This window comes from Salvelinus alpinus, chromosome 8 (assembly GCF_045679555.1).
Source record: "Salvelinus alpinus chromosome 8, SLU_Salpinus.1, whole genome shotgun sequence".
NCBI lineage: Eukaryota > Metazoa > Chordata > Actinopteri > Salmoniformes > Salmonidae > Salvelinus > Salvelinus alpinus.
In genome coordinates this window covers 64,002,467-64,025,135 of record NC_092093.1, presented here as the reverse complement: position 1 = coordinate 64,025,135, position 22,669 = coordinate 64,002,467, and the positions used below count along the sequence as shown (strand labels likewise).

Genomic DNA, 22,669 nt, shown 5'->3' with positions numbered 1-22,669 from the left:
TTGAGGGGAATGCAGATAGCAATACTAGTTTAACCAGCAGCACCAGACACATCATTTACTGTCACTCTTACACTAACATACATGACTGCATCTGTGATCACTACTACTATTGTTGGCACGGTACACACACAAACTATCAACTTAACATACACTAGTAGCAATCTCTTGATTACACGTACAGAACATGCAGAGAAGACTGATATCTACTGAATCACACAGTCACGACATTCACCATTTTGTTTTGTTGCTTTATTTCATTTTACACATTTTATTATTTGGGATTCAAACACTTGTACGATTTTATTTAACTAGGCAAGTCAGTTAAGAACAAGTTCTTATTTACAATGACGGCCTACACCGGCCAAGCCCGGACGACGCTGCTGCCAATTGTGCGCCGCCCTATGCAACTCCCAATCACGACCGGTTGTGATACAGCCTGGATGAGCAGTGGAAAGGAGAGGACAAGAGAGCCCACCTCTTACACACATACAAGACTACACCACGTAAATCACTATCATAAGAAAAACAACAAACAACCAGCCCAGGCGATGTCCACATCACACACCTGCAATAAATAGTCACTCTGCTTAAGTATTTCATGTCAATCTTCTGTACAGATAGAGGGGGTATTGAACTATAATTACATCAACTGACATCGTCAGGTGCACAGCTAGTGCCAGAGACCATGTGCAAAACAAACGGGGAGGGATGGGCAGTGCAGGGGTTAAGAGTGAGATGAAATGTCTCACACACACAAATCCATGTAAACATACACACATGAAGGTAATGTGGCAGATCTTTGACCATGCTGGGGCAAAGACACGGAAGCAACATAATACAAGAACACAGTACATTTCCTTCTGTTTTTGCCCATACACAGACACACGTTGGGTAAACTTATGGCAGGAGGTTGGGTGTAAACACAAGGAAATGGAATGTGAGGCTGCAGTGGAGGTATCTGCAGAGAGAAGGGGGGGATGACAGACATGCACTGCCCCTGGGATGAGGGGTCGGGGGGTGGGGGCTCAGTCCTCCAGGCTGCGGAAGGAGTTCTGCATGTCCTCCAGCAGCTGGGCGTAGTCAGCCTTGATCTTGGTCTCTCCCTCCTTCACTGGGTCCTATAACAGACCAGAAACATAGAGTAACACAGGGGCTGGGTCCTATAACAGACCAGAAACAGTAACACAGAGGCTGGGTTCTATAACAGACCAGAAACATATAGGACCCAGCCTCTGTGTTACTCTAACAGACCAGACATACACTAATCGGTCAACATTTTTAGAACACCTACTCATTCAAAAGTTCTTTATTTTTACTATTTTCTACATTGTAGAATAATAGTGAAGACATCAACATTATGAAATAACATATGGAATCATGTAGTAACCAAAAAAGTGTTAAACAAATCAAAATATATTTTATAATTGAGATTCTTCAAATAGCCACCCTTTGCCTTGATGACAGCTTTGCACAATCTTGGCATTCTCTCAACCAGCTTCAACTGGATTGCTTTTCTAACAATCTTGAAGGATTTTCCACATATGCTGAGCACTAGCTGGCTGCTTTTCCTTCACTCTGCTGTCCGACTAATCCCAAGCCATCTCAATTTGGTTGAGGTTGGGTTTGTTGTCGAAGTCAGGTCATCTGATGCAGCACTCCATCACTCTCCTTCTTGGTAAAATAGCCCTTACACAGCCTGGAGGTGTGTTGGGTCATTGTCCTGTTGGAAAAACAAATTATAGTTCCACTAAGCGCAAACCAGATGGGATGGTGTATCGCTGCAGAATGCTGTGGTAGCCATGTTGGTTAAGTGTGCCTTGAATTCTAAATAAATCACTGACAGTGTCACCAACAAAGCACCCCCACACCTCCTCCTCCATGCTTTACGGTGGGAAATATACATGCGGAGATCATCCGTTCACCCACACCACGTCTCACAAAGACATGGCGGTTGGAACCAAAAATCTCCAATTTGGACTCCAGACCAAAAGGACAAATTTCCACTCGTCTAATGTCCATTGCTCGTGTTTCTTGACCCAAGCAAGTCTCTTCTTATTATTGGTGTCCTCTAGTAGGGTTTCTTTGCAGCAATTTGACCATGAAGGCCTGATTCACACAGTCTCCTCTGAGCAGTTGATGTTGAGATGTGTCTGTAACTTGAACTGTGAAGCATTTATTTGGGCTGCAATTTCTGAGGCTGGTAACCATAATGAACTTACCCTCTGCAGCAGAGGTAACTCTGGGTCTTCCATTCCTGTGACGGTCCTCATGAGAGCCAGTTTCATCATAGCGCTTGATGGTTTTTGCGACTGCACTTAAAGAAACTTTCATAGTTCTTCAAATGTTCCGTATTGACTGGCCTTCATGTCTTAAAGTAATGATGGACTGTCGTTTGTCTTTGCTTATTTGAGCTGTTCTTACCATAATATGGACTTGGTATTTTACCAAATAGGGCCATTTCTATTTTATTTCACCTTTATTTAACCAGGTAGGCCAGTTGAGAACAAGTACAGTGGGATTTGAAATGGTCGGTGATCTTTGTTAACTTGGCTCTCGAAGACTTTAGAAAGGCAGGATAGGATAGATTCTTCTGTATACCCCCCCTACCTTGTCACAACACAACTGATTGGCTCAAATGCATGAAGGAAATAAATTCCACATGTTAACTTTTAAAGAAGGCACACCTGTTAATTGAAATGCATTCCAGGTGACTACCTCATGAAGCTGGTTGAGAGAATGCCAAGAGTGTGCAAAGCTGTCATCAAGGCAAAGGGTGGCTATTTGAAGAATCTCAAATATATTTTGATTTGTTTTACACTTTCTTGCTTACCTAACTCAGCAAAAAAAGAAACGTCCCTTTTTCAGAACCCTGTCTTTCAAAGATCATTCGTAAAAATCCAAATAACTTCACAGATCTTCATTGTAAAAGGTTTAAACACTGCTTCCCATGCTTGTTCAATGAACCATAAACAATTCATGAACATGCACCTGTGGAACGGTCGTTAAGACACTAACAGCTTACAGACGGTAGGCAATTAAGGTCACAGTTATGAAAACTTAGGACACTAAAGAGGCCTTTCTACTGACTCTGAAAAACACCAAAAGAAAGATGCCCAGGGTCCCTGCTCATCTGCGTGAATGTGCCTTAGGATTGCTGCATGGAGGAATGAGAACTGCAGACGTGGCCTGGGCAGTAAATTGCAATGTCCGTACTGTGAGACGCATAAGACAGCGCTACAGGGAGACAAGACGGACAGCTGATTGTCCTCGCAGTGGCAGACCACGTGTAACAACATCTGCACAGGATCGGTACATCCGAACATCATACCTGCGGGACAGGTACAGGATGGCAACAACAACTGCCCGAGTTACACCAGGAACGCACAATCCCTCCATCAGTGCTCACACTGTCCGCAATAGGCTGAGAGAGGCTGGACTGAGGGCTTGAAGGCCTATTGTAAGGCAGGTCCTCATCAGACCCACCGGCGCTGGACCAGACAGGACTGGCAAAAAGTGCTCTTCACTGACGAATCGCTGTTTTGTCTCACCAGTGGTGATGGTCGGATTCGCGTTTATCGTTGAAGGAATGAGTGTTACACTGAGGCCTGTACTCTGGAGCGGGATTCATTTGGAGGTGGAGGGTCCGTCATGGTCTGGGGCGGTGTGTCACAGCATCATCGGACTGAGCTTGTTGTCATTGCAGGAAATCTCAACGCTATGCGTTACAGGGAAGACATCCTCCTCCCTCATGTGGTACCCTTCCTGCAGGCTCATCCTGACATGACCCTCCAGCATGACAATGCCACACGTCATACTGCTCGTTCTGTGCGTGATTTCCTGCAGGACAGGAATGTCAGTGTTCTGCCACGGCCAGCGAAGAGCCCGGATCTCAATCCCATTGAGCAGGTCTGGGACCTGTTGGATCGGAGGGTGAGGGCTAGGGCCATTCCCCGAAGAAATGTCCGGGAATTTGCAGGTGCCTTGGTGGAAGAGTGGGGTAACGTCTCACAGCAAAAACTGGCAAATCTGGGGCAATCCATGAGGAGGAGATGCATTGCAGTACTTAATGCAGCTGGTGGCCACACCAGATACTGACTGTTACTTTTGATTTTGACACCCCCCCTTTATTCAGGGACACATTATTCCATTTCTGTTAGTCACATGTCTGTGGAAATTGTTTAGTTTATGTCTCAGTTGTTGAATCTTATGTTCATACAAATATTTACACGTTAAGTTTGCTGAAAATAAACATAGTTGACAGTGAGAGGACGTTTCTTTTTTTCCCTGAGTTTACATGATTCCATATGTGTTATTTCATAGTTTTGATGTCTTCACTATTATTCTACAATGTAGAAAATAGTAAAAATAAAGAAAACCCTTGAAAGAGTAGGTGTTCTAAACTTTTGACCGGTTGTGTATTGAGTAACACAGAGGCTGGGTCCCTATAACAGGCCAGACATACAGAGTAACAGAGGCTGGGTCCCTATAACAGGCCAGACATACAGAATAACAGAAGCTGGGTCCTATAACAGGCCAGACATACAGAATAACAGAGGTGGGGTCCTATAACAGGCCAGACATACAGAGTAACAGAGGCTGGGTCCTATAACAGACTAGACATACAGAGTAACAGAGGCTGGGTCCTATAACAGACTAGACATACAGAGTAACACAGAGGCTGAGAAACAGAGACAACACCACAAAGAGACCAAAATACAGATACACTGCAAGAGAAACACCCAGAGAAACAGACATGTACAAGGAGGGAAGATAAAACAAGTAGAAAGAAAGACAAAGAACACACACAAAGATGGAGAAACAGTCAGACTGCTGCTGTACCTTGAACTTCATGGAGCTGAGTCTGTAGAGGATCTCTCCCAGGTGTTCTCTGATCATGGACCAGGTGATCTTGTTGTCGCTCTGAGCCGTGGTCTCCACTGCGTGCCGCGCCATGTCATAGAAGGCTATTATGTTGGACAGGATGCCAACAGTCTTATAGAAGGGACAGAACCTGCAGGGAGTTTAGAGGGCAGAGAGTTACAGTTGAAGTCTTTCGGTATTTGCCGGAAATATTTGAGTAGGTCAGACAGTGACACTGTGTGTTACCTGTCATAGGGGGTGTAACCGTTCTGTTGCAGGAAGTCATCCTTGAGGAGCTTGGCCACCTCCAGGGTGATCTTATCAGTTTCGGCCAGCGAGGCCTGTCACCAAGACAACAAGGACAATATTAAGTTCCATCCTCCCTTCAAATTACACAGATCTCAAAACGCTGGGCAACTGGAAATTCATAAGCATTCTCCATGTTTCTTTCATCTACTCAGAGATAAAAGACTTTACAACTAAAGAGAGCACAATGTTATCCCCATAGAAATAAGAATGAATAGAACAATGATGGCATAATGGGTGGACTGGCGGCCATTGGTTATCCCTGCCTTCTCTTTCTTCACCCTGCCCTTCGTTCCCCCTCACCTTGCCGACCAGCTGTACGATCTCAGCCAGGTCCTCCTCCTCTTGCAGAATCTCCTTAGCCTTGGTGCGCAGCGGGACGAACTCAGGGAAGTGCTTGTCGTAGTACTCGTCCAGCGCCCGCGTGTACTTACTGTAGCTGATCAGCCAGTTGACTGACGGGAAGTGCTTCCTCTGGGCCAACTTCTTATCCAGACCCCAGAACACCTGGAGGGAGGGAAAGAGAGGGGGCAGAGAGAGAGAACAAGAGAGAGAGAGCGGGAGAAACGATGGAGGCAGGTAGAGGTAGAGAAAAAGAGGATGAAGATAAAGATTGATAATCCCTAAAGCTGATCTTTATTTCTTTGCTCCATATGTATGAGTGTGGCCTATCAGAGCCAGATAGAAACAGGCTCTATTCATACCTGCACGATACCCAGGGTAGCCGATGTCACAGGATCAGAGAAGTCACCACCAGGGGGAGACACACTGAAGAAAGGGGGACAGAATAACAGTAACATGTGGTTATAGCGTTAGAAGAAGCACTCCACTTCTGTCTATTCCAGCGTGGCTAGATTGTGTTGGCAGGTTAACTGTACTCACGCCCCCACGATGCTGACGCTGCCCTCTCTCTCTGGGTTTCCCAGACACTTCACCCTGCCAGCACGCTCGTAGAATGATGCCAGACGGGCACCCAGGTAGGCAGGATAACCACTGTCTGTGGACATACACAAAATGTGTTTTCTTTATGACCAGCTGATTTAGACCTAGATCACCCCACTAGCCTTAGAAGTTGTCCTTTACATTGCTTTAAAAAAAGGTAACTATTTTGTATTTTGGGTGTTACCAGCAGCCACTCACCAGCGGGCATCTCAGCCAGTCGACCAGAGATCTCCCTGAGAGCCTCGGCCCATCGAGAGGTGGAGTCAGCCATCATGCTCACGTTGTAGCCCATGTCCCTGAAGTACTCAGACAGCGTGATCCCTACAGGTACACACAGCAGATAAGTAGGTGATTGGTTAGGGGGTGTGCTCCATGTTGTGTTCTCAGGCCTGCTATTGGCTGGGAGGTGTGCCGTGTTGTGTTCTGGGCCCTGTGATGGGTTCTTACCTGTGTAGATAGAGGCCTCTCTGGCAGCCACAGGCATGTTGGAGGTGTTGGCCACCAGCGCTGTTCTCTTCATGATGCTCTCAGTCTTCCCATCCACCTCCATGGTCAGCTATTGGACAGACACACTGTCAATCATCCTTACATCCAATTGGAAACAGGCTAAGGGTAATAGTGATGATCGTGATAATCCAATAACATAACACCACCAACCTCGGGGAAATCTCGCAATACTTCTGACATCTCGTTCCCGCGCTCCCCGCAGCCTACGTAGACGATGACGTCACTGTTGGAGTACTTAGACAGGGACTGGGAGATGACAGTTTTACCACAGCCAAAGGCTCCGGGGATGGCTGTGGTTCCTCCCTGGACACACCTGGACACAGAGACAGACAGGTAGACACAAGCAGAACAGACCAGGGGCAGGGAGATGGAAGCAGTGGTTGAGTATATTGGCAGAAACAGTTAAGTAGTAATTGAGTTTCCTTGAAGCAGAATAGCAAAGACAGATAAGAAAGGATATTCTGATAGTGTCCTTGAAGCAGAGATGGAGAACGAGGAAAAGGTGGAGAGGGAGAGTGGTGAGAGAGTTTCCCAGAAGCAGAGATGGAGTAAGGTGACAGAAAAAGAGGGAAAGGTGGAGTAAGAGAGAGGGGACTCACGGGAAGAGAGCGTCCAGTACTCTCTGTCCGGTCAGCAGTGGGTGATTGGCCGGTAACTTCTCTGTGACCGGGCGAATCTGTCGCACTGGCCAGACCTGGACCATGGTGAACTTCTCCTTCATACCCTCAAACTCCAGCTCCAACACCACGTCCTGAAACACACACCAAACCCTTAGTCCAAATACACCAATTTCCACACATGCATTACTATGGATTGAGACTAGGGAGGTGGGACTAACCGAGACGTCATAGTTTCCGGGGGGAGCCACATATGTGACGGTTCCTCTGTTCCTCGGGGGCAGCATGATCTTGTGCTTGATGAGGGAGTTCTCAAACACCATCCCATAGATATCACCCCCTGTGATGTGACTGCCCACCTAAGAAAGAGAGAGCGGTGATGAGGGGTTAATACTGAACAATTCAACGTTTTTGTTGTTCAGTTCAGTATGTGCTTTAAGGCAGGGTTTCCCCAAACTCGGGTCAGGGGGCCCCACGTGGGTGCACGTTTTGGTTTTTGCCCCCCAGCACTACACAGTGGATTCAAATAATCAAAGCTTGATGATGAGTTATTTGAATCAGCTGTGTAGTGCTTGGGCAAAAACCAAAATGTGAACCCAGGTGGGCCCCAGGACTAAGTTTGGGAAACAGTGCTCTAGGGTCACTTCAAACTGTGTATAATGTAGCACACTTAGTAAACCACACAACACTTTTATTAAAACATTGACATAGAGTAGTAGGAGACACCCACCCGTAAGCTCTTGACGGGGGAGAACTCCCATTTCAGGTCTCGGTTGAGGGCTCCGATGTTGACTCCGCGGGGGATGTAGATGCTCTGTGTTAGGTCGTTGATGTCCTTTAGGGGGCGCTGGATACCGTCAAAGATGGAGCCCATGATGCCTGGGCCCAGCTCCACAGACAGAGGCTTTCCTGTCCGCAGCACTGGGTCCCCAACAGACACGCCCGCTGTGACAATGCTCAGGAACACACCATGTGTTAATGGATCAAGCCTTGGCAGTCATTTTGATCTCGTTCCCAATGATGAGTGCTTTATTTTTATGTTGCTGTCCAGCGGTTCTGAATTTGCCATGCACCTGATTGTCAACATTTTTCTGTGCAATAGCCTTTTGATTTGAACATTTGAAAAGTGTTGGTGTGTGTACTAGGCTATTTAATTGAATTTATGTTACAGCACTTTGGTTTCACTAATAAATATGTTTAAATGGAACCAAATGATCTGTTTCTGTCTTCAGTCCTTTTTAAATAGGATAGATGGGTTATATGGTCTACACTGTTTATAGGCAGACCATCACATTAAACCTATACTGTAGACTCTACAGTATAGGTTTAATGTGATGGTCTGCCTATAACCAGTCTGAGTAGGCTTATAACTCCATTCAGAGATTAAAGATATTAATTAAATTGGTAATGAGATACTTCCAGGCTACTTAATGGGATGCATGTCTGTTGAATTTGGAAAAATCCACCTGCACTCGGCCCCCCCAACCTACTCAGCCGCTACTGCGTTGCAGCCGTGGCATACTGCATATTTTTAACTAAACGGTATGTGCTAAATAGTATGCAGTACACTAGTATGGGTATCTGGACATGGCCCGCGTGTACAGTGGCTTGCGAAAGTATTCACCCCCTTGGCATTTTTCCTATTTTGTTGCTTTACAAGCTGGAATTAAATTTGATTTTGGGGGGGGGGTTGTATCATTTGATTTACACAACATGCCTACCACTTTGAAAACGCAAAATATTTTTTATTGTGAAAGAAAAAAGAAATAATAATTTGTAGAGCCAACTTTTGCAGCAATTACAGCTTCAAGTCTCTTGGGGTATGTTTCCATAAGCTTGGCACATCTAGCCACTGGGATTTTTGCCCATTCTTCAAGGCAAACCTGCTCCAGCTCCTTCAAGTTGGATGGGTTCCGCTGGTGTACAGCAATCTTTAAGGTATACCACAGATTCTAAATTGGATTGAGATCTGGGCTTTGACTAGGCCATTCCAAGACATTTAAATGTTTCCCCTTAAACCACTCGAGTGTTGCTTTAGCAGTATGCTTAGGGTCATTGTCCTGCTGGAAGGTGAACCTCTGTCCCAGTCTCAAATCTCTGGAAGACTGAAACAGGTTTTCCTCAAGACTTTCCCTGTATTTAGCACCATCTATCATTCCTTCAATGCAGACCAGTTTCCCAGTTACTGCTGATGAAAAACATCCCCACAGCATGATGCTGCCACCACCATGCTTCACTGTGGAAATGTTGTTCTCAGGGTGATGAGAGGTGTTGGGTTTGCGCCAGACATAGTTTTCCTTGATTGCCAAAAAGCTTCATTTGTGTCTCATCTGACCAGACTACCATCTTCCATATATTTGGGGAGTCTCCCACATGCCTTCTGGCAGATACCAAACGTGGTTGCTTATTTTTTTCTTTAAGCAATGGCTTTTTTTCTGGCCACTCTTCCGTAAAGCCCAGCTCTGTGGAGTGTACAGCTTAAAGCAGACCTATGGACAGATACTCCAACCTCCACTGTGGAGCTTTGCAGCTCCTTCAGAGTTATCTTTGGTCTCTTTGTTGCCTCTCTGATTAATGCCCTCCTTGCCTGGTCCGTGAGTTTTGGTGGGCAGCCCTCTCTTGGCAGGTTTGTTCTGGTGCCATATTCTTTCCATTTTTTAATAATGGATTTAATGGTGCTCTGTGGGATGTTCAAAGTTTCAGATATTTTTTATAACCCAACCCTGATCTGTACTTCTCCCCAACCTGTTTGGGGAGCTCCTTGGTCCACTTGCTTGGTGGTGTTTCTTGCTTAGTGGTGTTGCAGACTCTGGGGTCTTTCAGAACAGCCGTGTGTGTGATTATATAGATATACACTGAGATCATGTGACACTTAAATAAAGTCCACCTGTGTGCAATCTAACTAATTATGGGACTTCTGAAGGTAATTGGTTGCACCAGATCTTTTTCAGGGGCTTCATATCAAAAGGGTGAATAGATACGCACGCACCACTTTTCTGTTTTTTACTTTTTAGAAACAAGTAATTTTCTTCATTTCACTTCAACAATTTGGACTATTTTGTGTCAGTCCATTACATGAAATCCAAATAAAAATCTATTTAAATTACAGGTTGTAATGCAACAAAATAGGAAAAACACCAAGGGGGATGAATACTTTTGCAAGGCACTGTATGTACCAGAGAAATATTTTCAGTAATGAAAACATGTGTGATCATGTACAGATACAGTAGGTGTGTACACACACCCCTACCTATCTAAAGGGAGTATATAGAGAGTCAGGTACAGTAAAAATTTAATCCCAAATGACACCCTGCTCCTTTTACAGTAGTGAACTACGTACGGAATAGGGTGCCATTTTGGGACACAGGCACAGTCAAGTGCAGTATAACCCGTTAGGATACATGTCTCTTCGTAGACCTGGATGGTGGCCATGTCTCCCTCCAGCCTGATGATCTCTCCCACCAGCTCACTGTGGCCCACTCTCACCAGCTCATACATGGCCGCTCCCGCCATGGCAGTGGCCGTCACCACTACAGCACAGCCAGGGAACACAGGTCAGAGGTCACACAGCAGGTAAACACCAGACACATGCAAGAGAGACAGATGTGATGTCTAGTCCAAACTTAACCCCCAGATTAGTGTAAGCAATATTGGTGGAAACAGCCTAGCCTACTACAACAGATATAGATGGGGCTCTTCATCAGCTAAAACCTTTGAAGGCTAAACAGAGGTACTGGTGACAGATAAATGTGAGTGATAGTGACCTGGACCAGATACTCCATGGACGTATCCAAACTCGCTCTCCTTCTCCTCATCCCGGATCTTAGGCAGTTTAGACAGGTCCATCCCGACAGGCTAGATCTGCGGGAGAGAAAGAATAATTGAGTGAGTGAATGAGGGCGATAAAGGAAGATGGAGAGAAAAAAATAAAGAGTCTCACCCAGTTACTTTAATCTGGGAAGAATGGTGCACAGTTGAAGAATGCTTCTGGTTACTTGGAACACGGAACGCCACAGTGCTAGCGCTCCTTTTAGAACGGTTACACTCTGTATATACAAGTGGATTGATTTGTGTTTTTATGGTTGACTGCATCCCAGTCCAGACCATAGTGGGTTACAGTCATGGCTGGGACACTATTGACCCAGTCATTAGAAGGTCAATGGGCTTCTCATCCAACTCCCTATACATCCATCTAGTCACGAAACATGACAGTGCCTTCAATTGTGTACATTTACATAGAAAGAACCTAAACGTCCCTTTTGCGTCACAAATGTTAAATAAAATTATATTTGAAACTATATTATATATTACAAACTACAGATTGTCCATGGTGTTGGTCCTTCAGCTGGTTGAAATTTGAGACAAAATATCCACAGGAAAGTATTAAACAAATAGACTTCAAACGCGGGTCTGTGTGTGTGGCAATTAAGGTGTGTCTGCTCATGACCAAAGGGACGTGCACAAGACAGAAGTACCTGCACGCATACTAACAGGCGTTTGCATGGTTTTGAGCATGTGCCAGGTGATTCATTTCTGCTTCAGTACCTGTGCTCTTAAATCAGGTAAACAATACTTTCCCGTGGATTGTCTTAATTTCAGCCTAATGAATCACCAACCGTACAGACAACCGGCAGAGCAACTGCAAATGGAATTTTATTCAACATTCTGGCTTGTAAGGAAAATGTCCAAGATGTTGCAGTGCTTTGTTTGACTGTATACCAATAAATATGACGGCTACTAGGATCGTATTCTGTACAATAACACCAAGTGCATAAATAAGACAAATATTAGTTAAAATATGGAACAATAAATTATTATTATTATCTTTTATTTTGGAGCAAGGTAGCTTGTAGCTGACAGCAAAGGTGTCAACTAGAGATGACGTGCAGGGATTTGTAGTCTTGCATGATGTCTACTTTTATGCCAACAACATTTTCAAATCTGAGTGTAAATAAAACAGAATATACTGATGTCACATTGTCCAAGAGAGATTTACAGTTATCAAAACACAGCCCTTATTTGAAGTGTTTCTAAAATCCACAATGGATAAAATGGAGAGAAAAAAAACTATTGGAACCATTTCAGTGTTTGACTGCTAGGTTTTATGACACATCCACCATGACCCTCAATTGGCTGGAAAACCTCAATGCTTCAGGAAGCTTTGTTTCCTCCTCACTATCCACAACTAAAACCCACACCAACTTGGTTAGGGAGTGAAAATAACCATGAACCAAATCAAACAGGGAGACAAAATAAAAGGCTTTGTATTCACAACCTTAAAGAGATAAACAGCAGTCTAGCTCTTCCAACATCTCTCATGCCAACTGGAGCATTTGCTCTTCAGTTCTTAAATATGGGCGGGTAGAATTTGTGGAACGTTCCAACAGGAATCTGTTCCTAAAACTTCGTAAATAACAAGATTGCCAACAGACAACGCATACAAAGTTGTATAGTGGCCGAATAAGATAACAAATCAAAAGTATTTATATAGCCCTTCAGCTGATATATCAAAGTGCTGTACAGAAACCCAGCCTAAAACCCCAAACAACAAGCAATGCAGGTGTAGAAGCACGGTGGCTAGGAAAAACTCCCTAGAAATGCCAAAACCTAGGAAGAAACCTAGAGAGGAACCAGGCTATGAGGGGTGGCCAGTCTTCTGGCTGTGCCGGGTGGAGATTATAACAGAACATTGCCAAGATGTTCAAATGTTCATAAATGACCAGCATGGTCAAATAATAGTGATCACAGTGAACAGGTCAGGGTTCCATAGCCGCAGGCAGAACAGTTGAAACTGGAGCAGCAGCACGGCCAAGATACCGAGTAGGGAGTGGGCAATTTCATTAAGTTTTCACTCACCACGTATTTCCGAAAAATTTCTCTTGTAGCTTATGGACAAACATTAAGAATAAGCTACGTGGTGAGTTGATGCCTATTCGGCAGCTAGATGAATTGATCATGCACCTTTGTATGTGTTGCTTGTACCTTACAAAGTCCTTGGAACAGATTCCTGTTGGAATGTTCCACAAATTATACCCACCCTTAAAAATCACCTCAACTAATAAGGTGACCGGTGCAACACATCCTGAGGATGATTCCAATCAGTGCTCTTCCACACCTAAATAGAACCAGCCTCAAAATCTAAAACCAAAGCCTGTAAGAATACACACTACAAGAGTAGGACCATAACTAAACCATATGATTACACACAGAAAAATCCCCTACCACACATAGGCTTAAAATTAAGCTTGCTGCAATTGAGAGACTTGCATATATAGCACACTATCATAAACAGTCTGCACCCGAGTTTCCCAAACTAGGTCTTCAGGACCCCAAAGGGTGCACGTTTTGGTTTTTGCCCTAGTAATTTTTTTGAATCAGCTGTGTAGTGCTAGGGCAAAAAACTAAATCTGCACCCCTTGGGGTCCTGACGCCAGACTTTGGGAAACATTGGTCTGCACATACAGATCCCAGTCGGTCTGTTATCATGGCAATATCACCCCTTACCCAATCTGCAACCATGATGATATCCCAGAGACTACAGCCCAACATAAAGACGCACGACTTACCAGCATCAAAAGTGAGAAATAGGACACACCTCCCCTCTCCCTCTGTACTTCATCCCTGGTCAATTATCACTGGGTATGACGCAGTACGCTAACAGAGGGGAGATCCCAGGCAAGCATCACTATCTCTGTGCTCTTCTCTACTTCCCACTCTCTTTTACACCTTATGTGAAGGCTATGCTTCTCTCTTTCCCACTGTCTGTATGTTTCTCTCTCAAATGCTGCATAATAGCCTATGCTTCCCTTTCTTTGTTTTTTTCACACACACAATCTGTCGTGACTTAATGTCATCCATACAGGCAGAAAACTGCAGGTGCTCTAACACAGGGGGCTGATGCTTCCTGATACTCCTGCATCTATACTACGGAGATTGAACAACCCCCATCACTCACTCTCTGTATAGACACACAGACACACCATTCCTGCTTCAGTGCCCTTTTGTCCTTACCACCCTTTTGTCCTTACCACAGATAGAGTATTTTCCTCCATGCTAGACGGGTCATCTGTGTAGAAATAGCCCCCCCAACAGGTCTAGTCTGTAGCTGCAGGATACAGACAACAATGGCTCAGGATGACCTCCAGTTCTCACCAGTGGACAGGACAGACTTAGTAAGCATTTATATGCATTCTTCAGATGTAAGACCATCTTCTCTTCATCTCTTGATCTTAACTTGAATGTTCAATTCCCTTTGGATTACGACAGGTTAAAACTTGTCTTGTAAAACAGGCTAAAAAACACTGATACAGGAAAAAAATAGACTGATTAATAATTCACCATTCAATCACTTCCATTGTGATTTTGGCATAGAGACTAGGAATATATGCATGAGGCATCACATGACTGTGGCACATGACTGGCTAAGTTATATGGGGCCATTTGAGGAAGTGGAAAATCCTAGTGTGGGGAAAGCTTGGGAAGTCCACTCAGTGTGTGTGTCTTGGTGGTTCGTATGCTATGCAAGACACACTGATTCACACACTCAGAGTCCGGTCTATAAAAAGCTAGATGAGTGAACTTGAATCCCTTGACACAAGTGTACTTGTCTGGTCTTATAGCAGCCACCTACAAAGCTCAAATCTCTGGTATGATGCAGGCAGAAGTTTCCCTTTAAAACAGATCTAGGATCAGCTTCATCTCCCTTAAGTCCCAACCTTTAAGGGGAAAAAAGATTAATGCCAGGGGTAGGGGAAGTAGTCAGTGTAAAACCCAGACATGCTTCCAGGTTCTATGGACTCAGCAACATCATGAAATATGGAATCATTTTAAAATCGAGGATACACTCCCATCACTGAGTACTGCAATGTTAACATAAACAATCCATAGTAAGGAATGTCTGTTCTGTGAGGGTAAAGGTAATCAAACACAATGGACCTTTAGCCTAATAAAATTGTTTCCTTAAGCATAATCAGTCTCGTAATGCAACTAGAGCGAGTGTGGGTTCCAAATTGTTGCATAATCCTGCAAACCCAACAGCTCATACTGAACTTCCTGTTTGAGTTTTAAAATGTTACAAAATAGTGCTAATCCACTCAGTCAGTGCATCCCTTGTCACAATGGATTCACATATTTACCAACAACCCCACAGGCTGAGATCCTATGACACAAAGGGCAAGTCTAGGATCAAGTTCTCAGTCCTAATATTGACCCGAAGAGCTGCAACTAAAACTGGTCCTGAATCAACACTTGGGGACAATCATCCTCTTAACTAGCTGTTCTTTTTAACTATTCTGTTATTTCTTTGTTGTCAAGATAGAATACACAAAGGGTGGATCTCATTCTCAATAGTCCTGAGGCTTCCTTTCCCTTCCTTGTTGCATCTCCTTCCTTTGATACTGCACTAATCTATAGCACTAGACAGGTGAAAGAGAAACACTCGGTGGGATTCCACAATATTGCTTTAACCTATCCTCACTTCTCAGAAAAGTGCATTAGATGAAGAGGGGGAGATGATGGGAACCCACATTAGAATATTGAGATTCACCCAGAGGTCATATCCTATGAGCAGACACTTCTGATGAGAAATTCAACATCCAAGTAAGGATATGGTGGGGCCATGATGCTATTTGCATTGAATTATTCTTCCCTCTCTGCACCATCTCCAGCTCATCCTCCGTCAAACAGAATCATTATCACATGCCAATTTATCACGAGGAACAAACCAACGGAATAAAGACCAGCATGGGAATAATAAGTGATTGTTTGATTTACAATACCACATCTCACATGCAGAGAGTATCTGGATTTGATAACATTTGTAGTACGCCTAATATCTTATCTGCATTGCCCCAAAGATGTATGTCAACATAATCCCCTTGTAAACACCAACGCTCACCCGCTGTAGGTATCGCCGTTCTTTTAGTTATATGACTCGTCTATCCCTGTCCATGTCACAGAAAACAACGCGTTACATTGTAGTTAGTAAAAATATTATCCATCGATCAAATGAAACACAAATACATTACCTGCTGAGGCACGACTTCTACGCATTTTTGTGGAATAACACCCGACATTTGAGAAGCTACCCTGCCAGCGATGCAATTTATTTGATTAATCAACCCAATAATGCAAACATGTTTAATTAATATAATAATTGGCTGCAGCTGATACATGTTATTTGTCACTTTGTTCATTCAAATAGGCCTATACTTGAATGAAACACCACGACCAGAAATACATGTAAATGTATTTTCCAATTATTAAATTCATATGATAAACAATATCACACTCGGTTAATTATGCAGTTTCACGGATAGCCATCGTTGGCTACATTGTAGGCGATTTAAAGCGTAGGTCATCTGTCAAAATCGCTTGCTCTGCCATTTTGATGCATTTCAAAAATGACATTGCATTTAATCTGATATGATGACAATACAATGGGATAGCTACCTTCAGAAATGAAACGGTCCACCGTCTTGATCCTCTGCCCAGAGAAGATATGAGTGTCGATCATGCGATAGCAAATGATCAGCTGACTTCATTCACAGCGCTTTGCAAAGCGCAGAAACTCTGTGGCGAGACTCACAACCACTGCAAATGATTCATTCCACTGTGGCTCAATCCCACTGCGTTGTCAAAGACTAAAGAGGGAAAGACAATACTTTCTCTCGATATTCGTATATAGTTTGACATTTAAATAAACACCAACAATAGAACAGAACAGCTGATGAGCAGCATCATAGCATTTTATTCAGCAATTAGAAATGAGGCTAGGATCAAGAAAAGATGGAAGGCTCCACAATAGACGGAGGGCAGAAAAACAAACAGTAGAATTATGTGGTCTTTTTTGAGAACATATCTTTGCATTTGAGCCAAAATGGCGGTAGACCCATCATTTTGCTGTTGCGTGTAAAAAAGATGGATTGCACTGTGGGACACTGGAGATTTGCATGACAATAGTTTAAAACAATACTATGAATTTAAATGAAATATCAAGTTGCCCCACAAATTATCAGAAATGGAATAATGAAAAACATATGCAAAAATGACATTTAAAAATCTAACAAAGATGTCAAAGGTCAGTCCATACTTCAAGAACAAACAACCCGAAATGTTTCAATATTTCAAACACAAAACTTGGTTTATAATAAAAACAGTAATATTTGTGTCATTTCATCAACCTGACTAATAAAAATAACTGGATTAATAATAATAATGTAGCTACATTAACGTTATGCGCATGCGGGGTCAGAGTTGACAGTCTGCCGTGGAGGAGTGCGGTAGCTAAGCTAACAGCTAGCAACACATGTGGAGGGTACAACGGGAGGCAACCCTAACTCTGTCAAAATTCCCCCAACCGAACCGTAAACTACTCAGAACTTTAGTCACATCGAATTTAAGGAATAACAGTCGTTTACAATGAAAGGGTGAGTAAAGCCATTTAGAGACATGTCTATGTTCTTATCACGAGTAAAGTTTTTTTTCTTGTCTCTTTTTTTTCTACAGGCGGGGAGGTGGTTGCAATGCTGCTGCTAGCTAAGCCCTTTGCGCGGTTAGGGGTAAAATAATCTGCCAATGATGGCACTACAGTGATTTTCGTTTCGCTAACCACCGTTTGTCATTGGGTAGCTAGCTAGTTAGCAAATAGTTTCGGCAACCTGCTAAGTGTGGCTAGTAGTGCCTGCATTACCCATCAAATTAACCATGCTTGAACAAAAGTCGGACAAGTTCGTAACCTGCCTGTTAGTTTGTGACGTGTAGCTAATTAGCTAACCTGAAATTCGATGTCCTACTTTGACGCTAGCTATAGATAATTAGTACTAGGCTACTTTACGCCACTCTCAACTCCAACCTTGTTCAACTAACTAGCTAGCTACTTTACTTAACGAGTGAACCACGCGGCTAGGTAGCTAACGCTAACTAGCTAACTTCAATATGGAACACATAACTGTCACCCCACCAATGCTCCTTCTATTTGTGATCACACTACCTAACGTTAGCATAATGTTCACGTTTGTCAGCAGTTTATTTGAAGTATGTTTAACTAGTATCACTGGTTTCTGTGAAGCAGGGCAACGTTGATTCGCTAGCTAACTTGGCTAACTAGCTAGCTTATTAGGCAACCTAGCTAAATGATTCAATAACCCAATGATTCAACTGTACTGTTTGGGGCGTAAGCATCAACCATAAAACTAGGTGCTTTGTTCATCTTATGCAATTATCTGCCAAGCTTACAAAATATCAGTTCCCTCATTGCTGCTTTGGAAACACTAGGTACATTCTGCATCTCTTCTCATTCTGCATCCATAAGTGGAATGGTTAGAATTAGGAATTTAATAGGATCTTTATGGTGGAATGACACAATGTAGCAAATGTTTACTACTGTATGTAGCCAACTACTTCGGGCATTTTTAGCTCTATTTTAAAGTGTCAACAGGAAAGGCATCAGTGGATCAAAAAAGACTTGTGTGTAGATTCAATGTTGAAACAATCAAACCACAGTTTTTCAGCTTGATGTTTACTTATATACTTAACAAGTTTTAATAACATGACACCATCTTGTCTGCAAAGTCCAATGGGGTCTCATGACGTGGTGTCTCGGGTTTTTTAATTCGCGGAGCAGATGTCTTAGGTTTGAATATCTGCAATGTTGCATGATCTCTGCTGCCACTCTATTCTGACTGCTGGTGAACACGTGAGCAGCAGCTGTTGTCGGCCTAGAGGTTTTAACATAAGGAGCCACCCTATAAATACCTCTGTGTGCTCCCCGGGGGAGGTCAATTTGGGGCAAACAGTCAAGACACGAAAACAAACTCTCGATTGCAGAGATTGACATTTGCATATGCATCTTGACTAATCTTAAATGATCAATGCACACAGGAAAGTGTGTATACATACATAGATTGCTTCTAGTTGCAACTAACATGTCATCCAGCCCGCCATTGAATTTATGTTTTTGCGTTAGGGGGCAGATTTTGTGTCTGGCGTTGTGGTGTATGCGTGTTGGCCTTTTGGGATGAGAGGTGGCAGCTGTCAGTGCATCTAGGCTGGTCCAGATGGCTCACAGTGGCAGAAAACTGGCTTCCCTGTCTGCTCCCTAGAAGTGGTCAAAGCACAGACAGGACCATGTCCTCAAGCAAACTGTTAGACATCTCTAAGTTTATCAACATAGTTAATGAGTTGTCTATATAGGCCAGTGTATGGGTATGTACTACGCACCTGTGTAGGATTCACTCTGGATAGGAGCGCCACATTATCTATCTTTGTTGCTTGGAGTCCACTCCCACCTGTGTCCCCAGCTGGTTGACCGCTCTGCTCTTGTTCCAGTAGCCGGATCGAGCTGGGGGATGTTACGCCCCACAACATTAAACAGTTGAAACGCCTCAACCAGGTCATCTTCCCCGTCAGCTACAATGACAAATTCTACAAGGACGTGCTCGAAGTGGGAGAGCTCGCCAAGCTAGGTAAGACGAGACAGGCTTGCCCAACCACATAGTCTTATGTTGTCTGATATTGACGCACTTGTTTTGGTAGTGAACTAATGGTATAATATAAGGAAAAACTGCAGCATGGCACTGATGTAATATGCCTGCCCTCTGATCCCTGTGTTTGCAGCGTACTTCAATGACATTGCGGTGGGGGCAGTGTGCTGCAGAGTGGACCACTCTCAGAACCAGAAGAGACTGTACATCATGACACTGGGCTGCCTAGCGCCCTACCGCAGATTAGGCATAGGTACGGCTCAATCTTTTCTTGGTTTCATACACCAGCAATAGGCATATTTCCTTGTATCCTCTTACACTGTTTACACAGTATCAGGTCATGATAACCTGTGTGTTGCATATTGTCAAACTCCTAGTCTTCTGTCTTTTATTGTAACCAGGAACGAAGATGCTGAACCATGTGTTAAACATCTGTGAGAAGGATGGCACTTTTGACAACATTTACCTGTAAGTTTATAATCTCAATATTTTTTTATGGCTTTCTCTCCTTGTGTCGATGTGAAAGATCTGGACAAAGAAAATGCCTGGTATGGGCATACACCATCTTGCTTAGCTCTCACCAGTCCTATGTTTTCACATCAGTGCATATCAAGGAGGCAACCTTTTGAGATGCAGTGTTCAGTTGAAAATGTCACCCACACATCCCTTCATCCCTGACCTCTAATTCACACGCTTCCTTCCTTCCTCCTGACAGTCATGTGCAGATCAGCAACGAGTCTGCAATCGACTTCTACCAGAAGTTTGGCTTTGAGATCATTGAGACGAAAAAGAACTACTACAAGAGGATAGAACCGGCAGATGCCCACGTGCTTCAGAAGAGCCTGCGCAGCCCTTGTGCGCCCCCTGGGGGAGAGCTGCAGAAGGCAGAGTAGCCTCTGAAAAGAGCATGGTCGTGCCCCGCCTCCCCAAGAAACAGAACTGTGACAGATGCCCATGGGTCGACACATTCACCACTTTCTTCAAAGGACGTTAAAAAGAGAAAAAACAAATTCAAAGTTTAAAAAACAAAACATGGCTGCATTTTTATTTTGCAACAAAACAAACACATTTTGCATTTTATTTTTACTATTTTTCTTCATTTAGAAATTTGAAAACAAAATAAAGGATTCAGAATCCAAAAGTGCTCAGAAAAGCTGCTGACTTAAGACAGTTTAGCTATGGTGGGGGGTTTCTGTGTTTGCAAATCATACTGTTTGAGTTGTTTTAAATGCGGTTTGTACTAAAAAAAACCGATAGAACGGAATAGGGAAAATCTTTTACAGTAAGAGACTATCGTTGACAAAGGAAGTCCAACTGGCAAACATGGAGTGATGCTTCTCGTCGTAATGGTGACACGTTTGGAACACTGAACTCATCCCCTTGTCACCTGAGCCCAGGGACTTATGGGAAGAGTTTTTACTGGTGGATGAGACTTACTGTTTCTTCTTCTAGCAATATGCAAAGTGTGAGCCTTGCGCTGTGATGCAATGCCCCCTATTGACGTCAAAGCTCTGATGCCAGTCCAAAGGGGGAAAGGAGCGCCCCACAGAACGGGCATGAGGAAGGATGAACGGTTTCAAGTTGTGGGGAGATTTGAGGGAGTGGATTCCACTCTTTGTTTCTGAATGGTTTTGTTTCTCAACCCATCTATTTAATCCCCCCTTTTAGATCTTTTTCTTTTCAGCTCTTTTAAAAAAATATATATTGATGCTGATTGGCTCAGGGCTTCTCCTGGGCTTGCCACAGATGCTGTGAGAGAGTCCAGGAAACCTTCAGAGAGATCAGAGTGTGAGATGGGCAAGGGTGTATGAGATCACAGGAAATAACAGGTTTATTACGATGTTGGTGTTTTTGTCGAAGTACAAAGATGTGACAATGAACAAGACGTCAAGCAGGGGTTGCTTGAGTACTTGGCAGTTCAGGAACAGGAGGCGGGTCTAGGACTAGAGCAGTTCAATTGACTGGCTAATATGGAGTTCTCTCAGCCTGGGTGAAGTGCATGAGTGAGATTGTTGTGGATGCTTCTGTTTAGATTGGCACTTTATAGTTAGCTGGAGTACTGTCTGGTACTGAGGCTAACCTTTATTGGCCCCTGTAGTAGGAAGTAGGAACCCAGCCAACTAGATCTTTCCACATGTATCCTTTTTGTGTGCTTCACTCATGACCATTGTGGGAAGGTTGCGTGTTGGTTTGGTAGTTTCCTCTGTCTGTAGGGCCCATTACAACAGAACCTGAAGCCCAGGAGAAACCTGCTCCACTGCATGCTGGGAGAATACTGCCCTCTCCACTGTAGTAAAAGCATGTTTTGTTTTCTCCTTTTGAAAATGATCTTTTCTGGAGCTCTATATTGTAAGACTTTTTAACCTCTAAATAAAATAAATGCTATTTGCATTGTGGGTTCATTATTTCTATTTCATGATGTAGATCAGACTGTAAATGGTAATGTGTCTGTATATCCATTATAGTTTACAATCATACAGTACCTTAAAGTATTCAGATCCCTTGACTTTTACAGCCTTAATCTAAAATGGATTAAATAAAAAATCATCAGCAATCTACACATAATACCCCATAATGACAAAGCGAAAACAGTTTTTTTGATTTTCCTTGTGATTTTAGGAAAAAAAAAAAAAAAAAAAACATTTATTTACCTAGGTATTCAGGCCCTATGCTATGAGACTCGAAATTGAGCTCAGGTGCATCCTGTTTCCATTGATCATCCTTGAGATGTTTCTCCACCTGTGGTAAATTCAATTGATATGATATGATTTGGAAGGGCACACTCCTGTCTATATACGGTCCCACAGTTGACAGTGCCTATCAACAAAAACCAAGCCATGAGGTCAAAGGAATGTTCTGTAGAGCTCAGAGACAGGATTGTGTCAAGGCACAACATTTTGCAGCATTGAAGGTCCCCAAAAACACAATGTCCTCCATCATTCTTAAATGGAATAA

The 22,669-nt window shown here is 43.4% G+C and overlaps 2 protein-coding genes across 5 annotated transcripts; one reads left to right on the top strand and one right to left on the bottom strand.

Annotated features, from left to right (window-relative positions):
- Positions 1–227: 227 nt before the first annotated feature.
- atp6v1ab (ATPase H+ transporting V1 subunit Ab) lies at positions 228–16,849 on the bottom strand. Of its 3 annotated transcripts, none has more exons than XM_071414588.1 (15): positions 16,683–16,849; positions 10,997–11,093; positions 10,634–10,762; positions 7,963–8,177; positions 7,454–7,591; positions 7,215–7,366; positions 6,766–6,928; positions 6,556–6,664; positions 6,307–6,429; positions 6,049–6,163; positions 5,871–5,934; positions 5,470–5,673; positions 5,107–5,201; positions 4,840–5,011; positions 228–1,118 (listed from the first exon to the last, which is right to left on the bottom strand). In XM_071414588.1, exons 2-15 carry the CDS (start codon positions 11,076–11,078, stop codon positions 1,026–1,028), a joined length of 1,854 nt encoding a protein of 617 aa, XP_071270689.1. In that variant the 5' UTR covers positions 11,079–11,093; positions 16,683–16,849; the 3' UTR covers positions 228–1,025. The 3 variants fall into 3 exon arrangements, with proteins under 3 accessions (XP_071270689.1, XP_071270691.1, XP_071270690.1); XM_071414590.1 differs by lacking the exon at positions 16,683–16,849 and adding an exon at positions 16,259–16,303; XM_071414589.1 differs by lacking the exon at positions 16,683–16,849 and adding an exon at positions 14,261–14,332.
- Positions 16,850–17,454: 605 nt separating this feature from the next.
- On the top strand, positions 17,455–22,105 carry naa50 (N-alpha-acetyltransferase 50, NatE catalytic subunit). 2 transcript variants are annotated; one of them, XM_071414586.1, is made up of 5 exons: positions 17,455–17,659; positions 19,560–19,696; positions 19,848–19,967; positions 20,116–20,182; positions 20,430–22,105. In XM_071414586.1, exons 1-5 carry the CDS (start codon positions 17,652–17,654, stop codon positions 20,605–20,607), a joined length of 510 nt encoding a protein of 169 aa, XP_071270687.1. In that variant the 5' UTR covers positions 17,455–17,651; the 3' UTR covers positions 20,608–22,105. The 2 variants fall into 2 exon arrangements, with proteins under 2 accessions (XP_071270687.1, XP_071270688.1); XM_071414587.1 differs by having other exon boundaries at positions 17,477–17,659; positions 19,563–19,696.
- The last annotated feature ends 564 nt before the right edge of the window (positions 22,106–22,669 follow it).